This window comes from Rattus norvegicus, chromosome 9 (assembly GCF_036323735.1).
Source record: "Rattus norvegicus strain BN/NHsdMcwi chromosome 9, GRCr8, whole genome shotgun sequence".
Taxonomy (NCBI): Eukaryota; Metazoa; Chordata; class Mammalia; order Rodentia; family Muridae; genus Rattus; species Rattus norvegicus.
This window is the reverse complement of record NC_086027.1, coordinates 105,590,662-105,605,983: the sequence shown is the minus strand read 5'-3', so window position 1 is coordinate 105,605,983 and position 15,322 is coordinate 105,590,662. Positions and strand designations below refer to the sequence as shown.

Genomic DNA, 15,322 nt, shown 5'->3' with positions numbered 1-15,322 from the left:
GAGAGCAGGGGCTTACTCGGAAAAGATGCTAACAGTCACGATCACTCGAGCAGAGAAAATTGCCTAGGTCAAGCCCTGGGAACTAAACCCCTTTGCAGGAAAGAGATGAAGAGGTAGTGACTCAGACACATCAGTGAAAGGCAAGAGGTGACAGCGGAAATATTCAGGTGGGTGCACTCCCCAGTGGGTGATGTCACCCCAAATGGAAGACCACAGTATGTGTCGGGAGAGCGTAAGAAGAAAGACAGACAATGAGTCTATTTCTGGAGCTCTAAGCAAAGTCTGTTCCAAGGGCATGAAGTCTTGGGATTTGTGGCCTCCTCTAGCTAGCGTCAGACTACCATCGGGGTCACAGACATATCTAAGGCTGCGACCCGGGAGATGTTTTCATTGAACACTTGGCTCTCTCTGTCTTCTTCCTTTCCAGGTAGATTTCCCGGTCTAAGTCTACGTGTCAGACTGGATAGATCAAACTCATGATGTGGAAAGACTGTGAAGGACACACTCGGCCTAGAGGAGGAACCAGCGACCTGGAAGATACCCACGTGCATATATAGAACCCTGTTACAAACAGAAATGGCTACATCACCCTTCTTAGCTAAGTACAGGAATCGGAGGAAAACCACCGATTGAACACATGCACACACATGGGTGCATGTGTGTGAGTATATCTGTGTGCATATGTGTAAAACTGTTAAGATACCTGTTCTTAAGTCTGTTTCTCTTTCTTCCCATAGACTTATTCTGTATATATAAATGGCTTTTTTTTTTTACTATAGTACGGATATTGTCAAATGTTGTCAAATAATTTTTAACAGTACTTTCCAGCCTGTGTTATGCTTGCTGTTAATATAATGTAGGCTTGGGTTGTAGCCCCGTAGTAGAAGGCTTGCCCATCACTGGTAACCCTAATTACAGCTATACTCGTAGTGGCTGAATCTATTCTACTGTAACTACACATTTCAGTTTTGGTTAACTACTCTTAGTAAATTTTAGATTCCCTTGATCTTTTAACTTTACTGATTAAAATAAGGTTTCTTTGAAAATGAAATTAGAAACAATTTCTAAAGATAGAAATTGAGGATTTCTAAGCGATTCCTAAAACTCTAGGATATATTATTTCATTTTCTTTTCTGGATGAGGCGTAGCTAGCAAACACCTGGAGTGGCTTTTGACTGACTCTGCATGTATGATAAAGAACAGGTAGAATAGAGGTGGGTCTGGAGCCAAAGGCATTCTGCTAGGCCTGACTGAGTTTTATCCCTAGAATACATCCGGTTAAAGGAGAGCTCCCAGAAATTGTCCTCTGACCTCCATACACGATGGCAACTGCTATCCAAAAAAAGTAAAATAACTAAAATGATTTACTATATTAATATACTAGCGATTCAATAGAGCTGGGAGAGTGTACCACCTAAGAAACTGAGTAATATGAGATATTATTGAAAAAAGCCCTCGGTTCTTAGTATCACTCCCATAAGCATTCCTTCCTATCTACAAAATAAAGATTATAACTGAAGATAGTAATGCTCTGAATTGTAATTTAAATGCGGGATAAACCTTAATGCCCACAATATTGCAATTGAGAAAAAAAAATACAACTCTAAGGATCCCAGCATTCTAGTCCATTGCCAGTGTGTGAGAAGCCTGAGGAAAACCCCACCACGTTCTAACCGCTGCCCCACAACGCAGGGCAATCCTGCACTAAAGGACCTTCTACTGGAGTTTTTACAACAGTAAGCTTAATAGAGAACTGTCATTAACACTCAGTAACACTGACAGCGATGTACGATTTATAATGAATATGTAATTCTGCTGCTGGAGAATTGGAGAAGAGACACATTGAACATAAATTCCAAATGTAATAATTCTGATGAATGAATAAAAAAAAGTGTAAAGAAGGAGTTAAACTCCCAGATGACAGGCCTTTAAGACTGCCTTTAATGGCAGTAGGAGAACGAACTAAAGAATCAATAAATAGATTTTATCATCCAAGCTGTAAGACATAAAACTGCCCAAGCATCGTTAAGCTCTGCTTTTGTATGTTATTCCTCTAGTGGTCCTAGACTCATTTCCTACAGAACGAAATCTATGTTCCTGTTCCAGCCTTTTAAGGCCATTCATAATGTCGGGTTATTTCCAACCCTTGGTGTTCACCATGTTTCACACCTATACAACCTGTTCATGCTGTGAGACGGCCCTTCTTCCCAGCAATATACCTGCCAACATTTGCTGGGCTGTGTCCCTAGCAGGACACACATTTACTTCTCATAAAGGCACGACAACTGAGGACTCTTTTCTTCACAAACAGAGGCGTCTTGAAGGCCTGTTAACTCGCCCCTCATCATGTAGCCAGATCATGGCGTGGCTGGGCTTCGCAAGCAGTGGTCCAGTTGGAACTTACTTTTGACCACTTCAGAATTGTAGTTCGTAATTGGGCATAGCATGTTCCTGGGTGGTCGCTAGAATACTCTTCACCCCTGGATATATGAAAATAGGCCAAGTTCCCAGGTCCCTATCGAAGCTTGCCTACTAGGGCACTAAAGGTGTGAAGGGGTCTTATCTGGCATCAATGGGAGGAGAGGCCCTTAGTCCTGTGAAGGCTCAATGCCCCAGTGTAGGGGAATGCTAGGGCAGTGAGGCGAGAGGAAGTGGGTGTGTGGGGGAGCACCATCATAGAAGCAGGGTAACGGGGGGATGGGATAGGATTTTGCAGAGGGGAAACTGGGGAAGGGGATAACATTTGAAGTGTAAATAAATAAAATATCCAATTCAAGAAAATCGCATTCTTTCCTCTTGGGAATTTCCCCAAGTAGACCATACTATTGTTATCTAATTAAAGACATCCCTGCTCTGGTGGGAGGATCTCAGTGTTCATCTGCGAGACAGAAGGCTATATAATTTATGTTGGATAAAATTCTACCTGTTTGGAATCAGGAAAGTCATAATGACAAATGGACACATGAGAGCACGCGAGCACACACACCCACACACACCCACACCCACACACACACACACACACACACACACACACACACACACACACACACACACCCCTTTCTGTTTACTGCTGTCAAGCCCGTAAAATGTGTATCAAAGGGTTGTGCCTTGCCAGACCCTGGTCTTCCCTGGCACAGTATCTGTTATTAAAATCGTAGTATTTCTATAGTTTCCACCTCAGCATGAATGTTTAAGAGCAGTCACACTGGGAAGTATTCTAACTGAGCAATTCTCCACTCGAAGTGCCTTGACCATCAACACAAAGGCCCGAGAAAAAGAGAAACAAGAAATCATTAGATTAATTTCATTCACTTCTAAATTCGGCTACCTTTGTGCAGCGTGATCTGATGGGTAAGGAGCTGCCATCATTCACTAAGGACAAGACACATTTATTTACTGGTCACCCATGTGAGGGAAAGCGAGTGGATGGAGATGACAGTCAAATTTCTTGGCTGAGTGAACCGCTGTCACAGCCAATTCCTCTGAGTGTCTGTAAAACACCTTTTAGACAGCGCCTCAGTTCAGTGGTCAAATGCAGATTTTTATCTTACCTCCATCCGGGCATGTCTCTGAATTATTGTTATAAACAAAGGCAATGTTTTAGGAACATTTTGTTCAAAATATAAAATTCCGTATCTCTCAGTAGAATGAACGCCTATTTTAATTCAGATGCATTACTTCAGTATGAGTCTAAAAATACACTGTAGGTGTTATATCCTCACATGTAAGCATGATGTCTGTATAGACATTAATTTCACGATGTGGCCATGGCATTTCTCAATAAGTAAGTGTATTGTTTTGAATGAGCTAAGTAAGTCACACGGACACAAATACCGAGAATTATTCATTTCTGTATGGTGTATGCATGCACGTGTGGGTGCTGTGTGTACAAATACATGGAGGGAGGATGTTGTCTACAGGAGCCATGCATCTTAAGAAAAGAAAGAGTGAATGCAGCTGCCATAACCCAGCTTTTAGTTTTTTAAAGATTTATTTATTTTATATATGTGAGTACACTGTAGCTGTCATCAGATACATAAGAAGAGGGCATCAGGTCCCGTTACAGATGGCTGTGAGCCACCATGTGGTTGCTGGGAATTGAACTTGGGACCTTTGGGAGAGCAGTCAGTGCTCTTAAACTCTGAGCTATCTCTCCAGCCCCATAACCCAGCTTTAAAATAAAAAGAAAGAAAGAAAGAAAGAAAGAAAGAAAGAAAGAAAGAAAGAAAGAAAGAAAGAAAAGAAAACAAAAAGTCCAACCTAATCTAATAAAGGAGTCTTATCAAATCTTAGTTATCAGAAAAGACAAAATTCTGAGATTCAGAAACTGGAACGAGTTGTAAAAAAGCAGAGAGATCATCTCTCGTGAGACTCCCTTGGAATGGGTGAGCTCTAGTCAGCACACGACCACAGCTTCTACTTTGGGACTCTGAGAAGCACGATGTAGTCACCTGTCTGACGTACACTGTTGGCACCAAGGCCCTTCTCTTACTTAGGCCTTTGCAGAAATGACCACTTGGTGCTAGCAATAAAAAAGGGAAGAAATGCTAAAAAAGTGTTAGGATCACAGAAGACTGAGGAACTCAGAGCGAGAAGCACTTTAATCTCAGAAGAGAGATGCTATGAAAATAAAGAAATGTTAGTATTCCTGGTTCTAACACAGAGCTTCATGTGTTCCCCAGGAGTATTCAATTCCTTGACCTAATATATTTACTTGGAGTTCACATTTCAAATTATGTGAAAGTAAACATAATACTACGACAGCAACAGAACATTCCAGGGTGTATTTATAGTCCTTAGAGTGACCAGCCCTGAAACCATACACTACTGCCAACCTCCAGAAACAAACCAGCAATGGTTAACGTGAAACCCTTAATACTGCCGTGACCTATGACAACTGTATTTACACAGGTGTGCGCTGTGGCCTTCTCCATAAAGCAAGTGCGAAGTGGGGAGGAAGTAAAACGACCCCTGAACACAAACACGCAAAGATATAATACTGGTAAAGTGAAAACCAAATCCATTTTATAGGTAAATATTTTTCCCTCCCAGGCTGCCAAACCCAAGGATATGAATGAATATATTTTAAGTTACATTTGGGGTTACTCCAAGAACTATAATTAGGAATGTAAGTCGTTTTTCTATTTTTGATGTTACTCATTTTAGACTTGGAGAGCACTGACTCTCCTAAGCTTGTTCTCGGTAATGTCCAACTACTACACCCAAAACCCTCCAGGCGACGTTCAGCCTGTCTCGGTGTGACTCCCACTCTCAGGGACCAACTACTGAGCAATTCTGGACAGAGTGTTGTTATGGCTTGTGTTTTGTTGTCATTGCAGCCAGAGTGGGGAGAGAGAAAAAAAAAAGCAAAACCTTCGTACAATTGATCTGGCTTTGCAGGTCTATAATGGGCATTCCTGTGGGAAGCACCTCATGAAAATTCATTCTCCGGCTGCCCCATGGCTACATTGTATACATTTTACTGGTCACATAATAGCCATTTCAGGCAGCTCACTTGAAAATTAGTTGCATGGGACCAAAGTACAGCTCTCATTACCATTAACTTCCCGATATAAAGATTTTAAGCCAGAAAAGAAAAAGCAGAAGACAAAGAACAAAAAGAAAAAAAAAAACACATAATTTATCAATCCCGTTCCTTCCCTAAACATTAAAAGTCTGTCATCGGGGATGCTTAAATTAAAACAATCTAGGCCAAAACAGATGGTGCCTTGTCACTTCTCCTAGGTGATTGAAAGACACATCTGGGAAGGACCTGTCATTTCAAAGTCTGCTAAGCCTACAATATAAGAGAGCGGGTGGTCTTTTTCTTTCTCCCACCCTCTCTTCCTCTCTCCTCTCTTTTTTTTATCCACCTATCTGTCTGGGTAAAATATTACACTTCCTAATGTTGATTCTAAGCGTAGTCTATTTATTACACGAACTGTCAGGTAAACAGTTCCGTTGAATGCAGAGGAAGTAAGAATCCAGATACGGACAGAAAGCCAATACTGTACAAATGGGACCACACAGCACTGGTCACCACTGGCAGCCGCATATAACGCCTTAACTACCTACCGCTCCCCATGAATCTCTCCAGATACAGTTTGTAATCTTGTCTCCAATGGCTGCCTGTAGTTTCCTTTCACATTAGGCATGATGAATGCATTTTGGAGATTGACAGTAGAAGATTAATACACTTATAAGCATCGAAGAGAACCTTTTACCGATCTCAAATAGCTGCTCACCCTTCCCCCATGATCTGAGGAGTACTTACTCACGAAGGCTTCCTCATCCACAGGCAGACGCATGGACATGCAGAAGTATGTGTCAGACTGTTAAAAAGAGAAATATAAGAAAATACAAGTTAAATGCCTACGAACCAGAATGAAATGGTAACTCTTAAATACTTGGCCTCTAAGACTATAGAAGTATTCCAGTGAAGTGAGAATGCCTGCTGAGGGCTGGTCAGAAGAACTAAGTGTGGATAACTTAGATACACTAATTTTTTCCTATGGTGCCTTTATAAACAATGCTGAAACTTGTTTACAAGGGTCAGTATCATAAATCTAGCAAGGTCACATTTCAAAGGCAACATTGTAAATGTGGAAAATGCATCTGATTTCAAAAGAGTAAGGGAGTTATGATCTCAGCTTAGATATTTAATTACCACAAGAAGTTGGTTTTAAAGATAATATTGCATATGGTTACTCTTTTATTTTAAATTTTCATTTAATTCTTAGAAGAAATCAACATTAATCCCAAATTAGTCTTTCTTTTCAAGTTATTGTTCCCTTATCTAAACTGGCACTCTTGTTGCTTCAATATCACAGGCATTGACATTTCAGTCTTTAGTAAGCCAGGGGTGACGGTGTGTGCCCACACTTCCATCCGCTCGGGAAAACAGTCATGAGGCTCGCTTGAGTCCAAAAGTTCAAGGCCAGCCTGCACTCGACAGCAAGACTCTTATCTCTAAACAACAAGTGAAAATAAAGAAACGAAACAAGAAAAATCAAGCAAAAGCTTCAAGTTGAGGAGAGCATGTTTCTGAGGAAGAGCTGCACGGAATCTTGTATGCAGCGGGGTGTGCAATACGGTTGATAATACAAAGGTAAGCTGTGCTCGGTTAATAATTCATATTGCATACATTACTGTTGCGAAGTGCTAGATCAACAGGGCCCAGCAATGCAGACACAGATCATCCAAGTGTCTCTAAATGCACGGTTAGCAGCAAAAAAGCATGCATGCGACCTATATTTTACCTCTGTCTCAGAAAACAAAGAGATTGGCATACACAAAACAAGTATATTAAAATTTGAAAAATTATAAAAATATGATTCGGTTACCATTTACTACTTTTGTTTTGTTTTGTTTGGTTTTGAGTTGATTGAATAGTTTCCCTTCTTAAAGCCTCTTTTAGAAAATGAGTGGTGACCTCCACTAGATAGGCAGGGCCACCAGTTGAGGGATGGCGCCACCCACCCATTTCCAAATTAACCTTGAAATGTTCTTGACCAAAGGAAATACTGGGACAAAAAAAATGGAGTAGAGACCGAAGGAAGGGCCCACCTGGGGATCCATCCCATCTGCAGACAGAGACGGCCCCACCTGGGGATCCATCCCATCTGCAGACACAAACCTAGATAATATCGCTGATACCAAGAAGCACTTGCTGACAGGAGCCTGGTATGGCTGTCCTCTGATTGGCTCTGCCAGAGACTGACCAATACAAATGGAGATACTCGCAGCCAACCATCAGACTGAGCCTGGGGACCCCAATGGAAGAGCTAGCGGAAGGACTGAAGGAGCTGAAGGGGTTTGCAACCCCATAGGAAGAACAACAATATCAACCAACAAGACACTCCTGAGCTCCCAGGGACTAAACCACTAACCAAAGAGTCACATGGCTCCAACTGCATATGTAGCAGAGGATGGCCTTGTAGGACATCAATGGGAGGGGAGGGCCTTGGTCCTGGGGAGGCTCTATGACCCAGCATAGGGAGATGCTAGAGAGATGAGGTGGGATTGGGTGAGTGGGTGGAGGAGCACCCACTTACAGGCAAAGGGAAGGGGGATGGGAAGGGAGCATTGCGGAAGAATAACTGGGAAGGAGGATATCATCTGAAACATAAACGATTAAATAATTAATAAAAAAAGAAAGAAACTGTTTGGTGAAATGTTACAGCACCTACAAGGAGACAAAGGCTCAAAAGGTTGGGGCAATGAGCTTTGTGTATGGAACCCGAGAAAGATGCACACAGAAAACAGTGTCTAAACACTTTACAACCATGAACAACCATGATGAAAATTATTCATACTGTTTTGTAATTTTATAATTTGATCCTGTAAAACGCAAGTATTCTGGAGTGAGTAATCTTGACATCCTTTTCGTATTTGGACATCACGAGCTATAAGAAATTCACAACCTATATATCTGGGACCTCTACAGCCCCTGCTGCTATTTCTAGAATTACGCGTATCGCGTGCCAAGCGTGAGCTTAGTGTTTTCCGTCTATTGTGCTAGTTAAAGCAATCCAATACGGTAGGTGGACCCAATCCCTCCACTGTAGGCCCAGTAAGGGAAATAATGGGTGTGTGCTGAGGTCACACTGTGCACCCCTGCTATAACATGGGGACTAGTACTACCCTTACTTCAAAGACGGGGAAACTGAGGCAACCCAAAGTTTATGTGTTCTACAGACAAAACTGTCCCCTCCATCCAATTCTAGTCATGCTCTTTGGAGTTCTCTTCTCAACTAGGCACAACCATAGCTTTCGAAAACTTCAGGTTCTCAGTTCGTACCATTTGTTTTTCTGCCCCCTCCACATAAATACATACAAGAGACTTGAAAGAACACTAACACACATTTCACAGCTCAGTGCTGCACTTTTAGTATGATTCCACCATTTCTTAAGACGACTGCTTCATTCTATAAACAAAAATGACTGTCTATACCAGCCTGAAATTCATACAAGGGACTCGGTCCCAGGATGCCTACGAAGCCAGGTTTTCCTCAAGGCAATTCTGCTTCCTTCCTCTGCCTCTTCAGCTGTAAATCTATTCTCTTAAACTGTCTTCTCGAAGTGGAGGAGTACTGCTCAGCTCCCGCTGCCCTGCTCTGGCCCTCGCTACCGTAGCCGACATAGATACAATAAGCTTATTCCTCCTCCGGGTCATGCCCATTAACAATCCCAGATGGCCTACGCACAGAGGCAAAACCTCTCCATAGTCGTCAGCATGTCCCAAACTTAAAAGGTTGCCTCCCTTTTGTTGCCGCAAAGTTCATTTAGCTTACAGTGGATACGCTTTCCGAAGCACAGAGTCATGGCAATAAGAATCTGTCCTTCTCACTTTAACTCAGGCCTTGAAAAGCCACAAGAGGAGCAAGTCATGTAAGGCATCACAGATGATCCAAAGCAATGTGACACGTAATGACTTAAAAGCAAATACAGCAACAAGCGTGGACTAAAGTAGTCAAGCAAGCAACCCCTCCTCCAAAGAACAGGATAAGTGTAAATGAAACCAAAATTCTTTATAATTTGAAAACGAAATTGTGAGTTTTACTCTTTGGCTGTAATCCGGGTCAAGTCCTTCTGGGATAGCAATGTTATTGAGCTAAACAGATACATCAAATTGGGCAGCCCGATTCTCTTGATAAAAGCTAAGACAAAAGCAAGACTCATGAAGATCGTCTACATTAGTGCACAAAATACAGAAAACTGCTGTTACTACCATGTCCGTGCTGTGTCCATTGCTGAAAAGTCAGAAAAACTTGGGAATGTCTTTGCCTCATGAATTTACATCCTTAAGATTATAATTTCTTTAATGGTGGAAATGTTTACATTTATGGATGCAAAGAATGTAAAAGATAGGAGAGGAAATCAAAGTACTGGGGAGAGAAGGGAGAAGGAGAGAAAGAGAAAAACAAAGTGGGCAGAAGACAAGTATCTTCTCAGTTATCCTGGGAGAGAACATCTATAACAGATCCAGTATCAGTTTCAACCATGAACCACCACAGTCCCATGCACGATCTTACTTGTGCCCCATTTTTGAAATAAAGAATGATTTCGGCATGGAAAAAAGAGGATATGGCTTTTCCCCTAAAATAGAGCACACTTAAAGCACAGCATCGCAAATCAATAGCTCCCATTCAGTTGGAAGCTTTGAAAACCAAACAGTCCAAGAAAGCAGGGGGAGGGGGTGTGTGTAAAAGGAACAGGGCAGTTTGTGGTGTAATATGTGCCACTACGGTATGGTATTTAGTATTAAGGTAAGAGTCCAAAATCCACGATGTGAAGTGTGCACCCCTTTCAGGGCGCAACTGGAGAGCTACGTGCTAAAGGCTGGCTCATGGACGTTTTCAGTGGTCTTGAGGGCAGCAGAATGTAAGTCCATACATTCTTTACAACACTGCTTCACGTTACTCTCATATGTGCATTGTGTATTTTCTTTTTAACAGAAAGATTCCCAGGTTGATCCACTTAAGGCTACCCAGGTAGTTAGCGTCAAAACAGAATTAAAAACATTCTTGTCTATGCCTGTTAGACCATTACAGAGAGTGAGGTATAGTTCTCGTCATCTTCACGGCATTAAATTTTAATCTGTTTAAATTTATGACTGTGACCCTGAAAATCCTCATGACTCTACTTCTTTTTTTAATAAAGACTAAGTTTGGCATTTAAATTTCTTCATACATAATCGAATAGTGTTTTGGTTTCCCCCCACTGAATTGTAACTTGTTGGAGAATGGTATTTTAGCAAACTCTTACATGTTGGTGATTATAAATTTTTTATAATTTTTTATTGAAACCCATTAACTTTTTTTTTAAATCCAAAGAACATGCTTTTTTTTCTTCAAGATTCTTTTTTTTTATTGGATACGCTTTACTTACATTTCAAATGTTATTCCCTTTCCTGGTTTCCCGGCCATAAGCCCCCTATCCCATCCTCCTCCCCTTCTTGTATAAGGGTGTTCGCCCTGCCCAACCACGCCCCCTTCCCACACGCCTGATATTCCCCTGCACTGGGGGGTCCAGCCTTGGCAGGAACAAGGGCTTCTCCTCCCATTGGTGCCCAACAAGACCACCCTCTGCTACATATGCAGCTGGAGCCATGGGTCTGTCCACAGAAACACATTAATTTTATAGTAGGTCACACGTGTACTTTAAGCTGAAATCCCACACTGTAAGAACTAGTTCGCCTAAACGTTAGCACTCTAACTATGCGTCTGTGTGTAGCAGCTGTAAAGAACGAGTAATCAAGCAACCTTTCATGAAACCGCACACCTGCTGAAGGCAGTGACGTCACGAAGAGAGGGCTGCACACCGTTACATAAAGAGAGTGAGTGCAGCAAAGCATGGTGGCTCACACTTACAATCCCAGCACTCAGAAGCATGGAGACAGGGTTGCCAAAAATGTGAGGCCACTCTGGCACTCGGTCCCGGTGACCTCTGGGACAGCCAGAACCAACAGCATAAAGAGATCCTTTCTCACAATATATAAATAAATGAGCAAATCGTCACATCACTGATACGGCCAACAAAACCAGTTATGCTTTTTTAAGGTGATGAGCATTAAGAACACTAGTGATTTAAAAACTGTCTTGACCCTATATCCTTTGTGGTTCAACCATACTGAAAGGGGCTCACTGTCAACCTTGACAACCTGAGTCCCACCCTCAGGATCCTGGAAGGAGAGAGGTGCCTACCAAATGTTGTCCCCGAATTTCACAAGCTCATCCTGATACACACACACTCACACATATGCAAATGGACACATACACAAATATACAAAGGTTAAAAAAAACCGTAGTGATTAATGGGCTGTCAGAACTTAGCACATGACACTTCGTAAGAGAGAAGATTTATCGAGCCTATTCTTTAATTTGAGAGGTTTCCAATGTATCCATTTACCACGGTAACAAGTGTCAGATAGGTTAACAACAGAATTCTTTTCAAGGTGGAAGTGAACTAAGGAAGATGAGGAAATTCTTTGCAGAAAAAAAAGTAAAGATTAGGTTTGATCAGATTTATATCCAGTTTTCTAAAGCATTCTTCTTTACAATATGGTAAAGGAATCCAGGTGAGGCAGCACATGCCTCTAATCCCAGCTGTGAAGAAGTAGAGGCAGGCAGGTCACTGAGTTCAAGGCCAGTCTGGTCTACCTAGCAAGTCCCAGGCCAGCAAAGGTTATTTATATAGTGGGACTTTGATTCAAAACAGAAACAAAACGAACAACAGAAAGAGGAGTTACATGTTATTTTCAGAAGTCTCTAATATTTTAAAAAATACTAAAAAACACAACTTCAATCGCTTATCTTATTAATGGGAAAGCCAAAAGGTAATCAAAGACACGTTAAACCTTAACGAAGCTTAGTCCCAGTCCCCTGGATTCCCAATAGCACCTGTAAACGTTTTGTAACGTTTCATGGTGGAAGGTGGGGAGCTAGGGCAGACTCACAGCTATTCTGTCCTCACAATTGTGTTTCTGCAAAGCTAAGTTACTTGAACACATATTTATAACTCGGTTCAATGCATCTCCCTAAAACCAGTGGAAGATACCAACATAGGACCTCACTGCCCTCACTATAAAAGCCTTTTCCTTTGAGTGCACTGTTCAGGGGAGGAGGCTGCTCTAAATCAGTCCCACTCTTTCTCACACCATGGGAAGGGCACTGTGTCAGAGCTTTGTGGCAAGGGACTGTCTGCAAAGTCCCGCGGATTCCAACTGCTAGCAGAAGGCTCAGATGTGCAAAAGGGAGAAATAAGGGGACTCCACATAGCCATGATTTCCACTACTACCCGCTGGTATAGCAGCCAACTCTGAGTCAAGAGAGATATGATAATGTTGATGCCTCTTCACTGAGGCAATTGGGAACTATACAGGAAAAGCTTCTTTTTTTTCCCTCTGAGAAAGAAAACGGTATGCTAGAAACACAGGGTGGGTCCCTTATTGCTTAGAAACTCCAGTCCCACTTGACTGCCTAGTATTTGTAACCATGAGGACGTATATAGGTAGTGGCCATCTTAAAGTAACAAATTACAGTCTTGTTTTTATTTTTGTCTTTTTCAAAGAACTGAGATGCAATAGTTTCTGCGGAAAGGGAGGCTAATAAAGCCAACTGCTTATTTAAATTATTATGGGACAAACAAAACCAGCTGTATACTATTACGTGTAGGAGCTGTTGACATAAAACCAGTAATTTTTGTTTTGGGGAACCAAAGGTACCATTCACAGTCTAGTGTTGAACGCCACGATTTGATCCTGATTGGATAATATCGTTTTTATTGTGCAGGCAGAAAGAATTCCCCTGGCTGGCTTTACTGAGCAGACTAGAGAAGGCAGTGGCCAAAATGTGGCTCGGTTTTCTGGCTTTGCAATTGTCTGGTCTCCAGAAAAGAAATATTCTGTTGCATGTAGTATGGCTTTCGGTAACTTAGCATAGTTTTCTGCTGCTAAGAAGCCGCAACTGTCAAAATAATGAGACAATGAAGGAAGGTGGTGTATAAACTGATTAACTGTGTGTGTGTGTGTGTGGTGTGTGCACGCGTGTACCAAATCATTACGCCACAGACCATAAAACAGACAATGAAAATAATGCCCAGCAAAAGTAGAACCAACTTGTAACCGAAAATTTCTTTGTGCTTCGGAGTAAGTAGTTACTCGGAAAGCGGGTCACAGCCTGTTTACCAACCCCCAGTCAAACACACCAAAATCCACCCCAAACCGTGCAGGATGCACAAAGCTCAAGTGGCCTTCACGCTCACTCGAGTGTAAACAACCTATTCTCTACACAGAGACCATGAGAACCCCAGGACGGCTGAGGTTTCTGTCGGTACAATAAGGGAACAGAACTGAGGGAGATCAGGGTGCTCTGACTAAAAATTTCATTACAGAGAGGAAATGGTTGTAAATTTTTCAGTATTTTTAATTTGTCTGGGCTGATTTCTTTCACGCTTAAATGGATTAAGAAATATTGGCAGAGATGGAAAAGCCTGTATGTGTGTATGGTGTAGAGATGATCTCTGTGTTATTTTCAGTAATCTAGATATAGACAATGTGGTAGAGCATTAGTCAATCAGGGATTCAGAAAAAAACAAAACAAAAGAAAAGATAAATTAATGCCTCTTTCTATCCTGCTTAGAGCTGGGATGAAGTGTCTTGCACCTGGCCATCAGAATCCTAGACTCTGGACTGTAGGATATTTAGAAGCTGCTCTCGGAGTCTAGGACATTTGATCTGGACTGGGCCACACAGGGACTCCATCTTGCAGTAAGCCTTCCTATTCTTGATAATGGTGGGACCCAAGCAGCCATTATAGTCCCATTCTATCTCAAGTGATAACAGCAACGTGAATGTGAGCGCCTACCGCCATTTCAGTATCTCTAGAGAACCCTGACCAACATTTATAACCCCAATAGGTAACAAAATAAAGTTACTGTTTCTTAGAGTGACTTGAATATACTGGATAGCTCATTTGTTCAAGTGCTCTCTGTGCAAACGCAAGGAGCAAAGTTTACGTCTTCAGCATCCACAAAGACACATGCGTGGTGGCTGACATCTATAACCCCAGTACCAGGGCTGAATAGGAGTCAAAGAGGCAGAATGTCTGGAGCACGAAGAGTCAGCCATACTGGTGAACCTTACATTCAGTGAAAGACTCTGCTTCCTAAACCAGGGAGAGTCATTGACAAAAGCCTCTCCACGCCCACACACACACACACCAGAAACCAACGATCATCAAACATCAGCATGTAGAATGCCTGGCAAACAATAGGACAGCTAAAATTATTTGTTGAAATCTCTACATTTCATCTTCTTTGCTGTCAATCAACTCATGGTTTAAGAAAGGCCGAACTGAAATTTGTACCACAGATGCCCCTTATTGGAGGTTTGTACAGAATCAAGTTTTAGTGGGTTTTACCCTCACGTTGCTCCGTTCAGGAATCCCATCTTTATCTTTGGACTACAATCACACTGGCTGATGGTAACAGCTTCTCGGTGCCAAGTAGCTCGACAGAAGTGACTTTCCTGGCAGGCGCGCTTAGGGAATCGCAAACTGGAGCAAGCCAACGGTGGGAAAAGGCTATTTTAGTGAAGGAAGACGCCGCTCAGAACCTTTCCACAAGTTCATACTTTTCCTTGAATCAAGGTATAATTAATGACTTTTTGCCAAAACAAGGCTTAATATAAAAATAGTAGAATTGCACTAGGGTTTCTGGATGGGAGTTACTTATGTGACAGAGACTCGGTTGGCTTGTACATGGGCTTTCCCCACCTGACACTAGTGACTTCTTGTCATTAAGTTTCTCTGAAATGTGTAAA

The 15,322-nt window shown here is 42.0% G+C and overlaps 1 protein-coding gene across 31 annotated transcripts in view; it reads right to left on the bottom strand.

The window, feature by feature from the left end:
• Positions 1-15,322, bottom strand: part of Pam (peptidylglycine alpha-amidating monooxygenase) — a 273,476-nt gene that overhangs the window by 113,304 nt on the left and 144,850 nt on the right. For all 31 annotated transcript variants that reach the window (XM_039083040.2, XM_063266691.1, XM_039083046.2 and 28 more), the window contains one exon: positions 6,275-6,332. In XM_039083040.2, the coding sequence (XP_038938968.1) occupies positions 6,275-6,332 (58 nt within the window). The remainder of the gene's footprint in view (positions 1-6,274; positions 6,333-15,322) is intronic.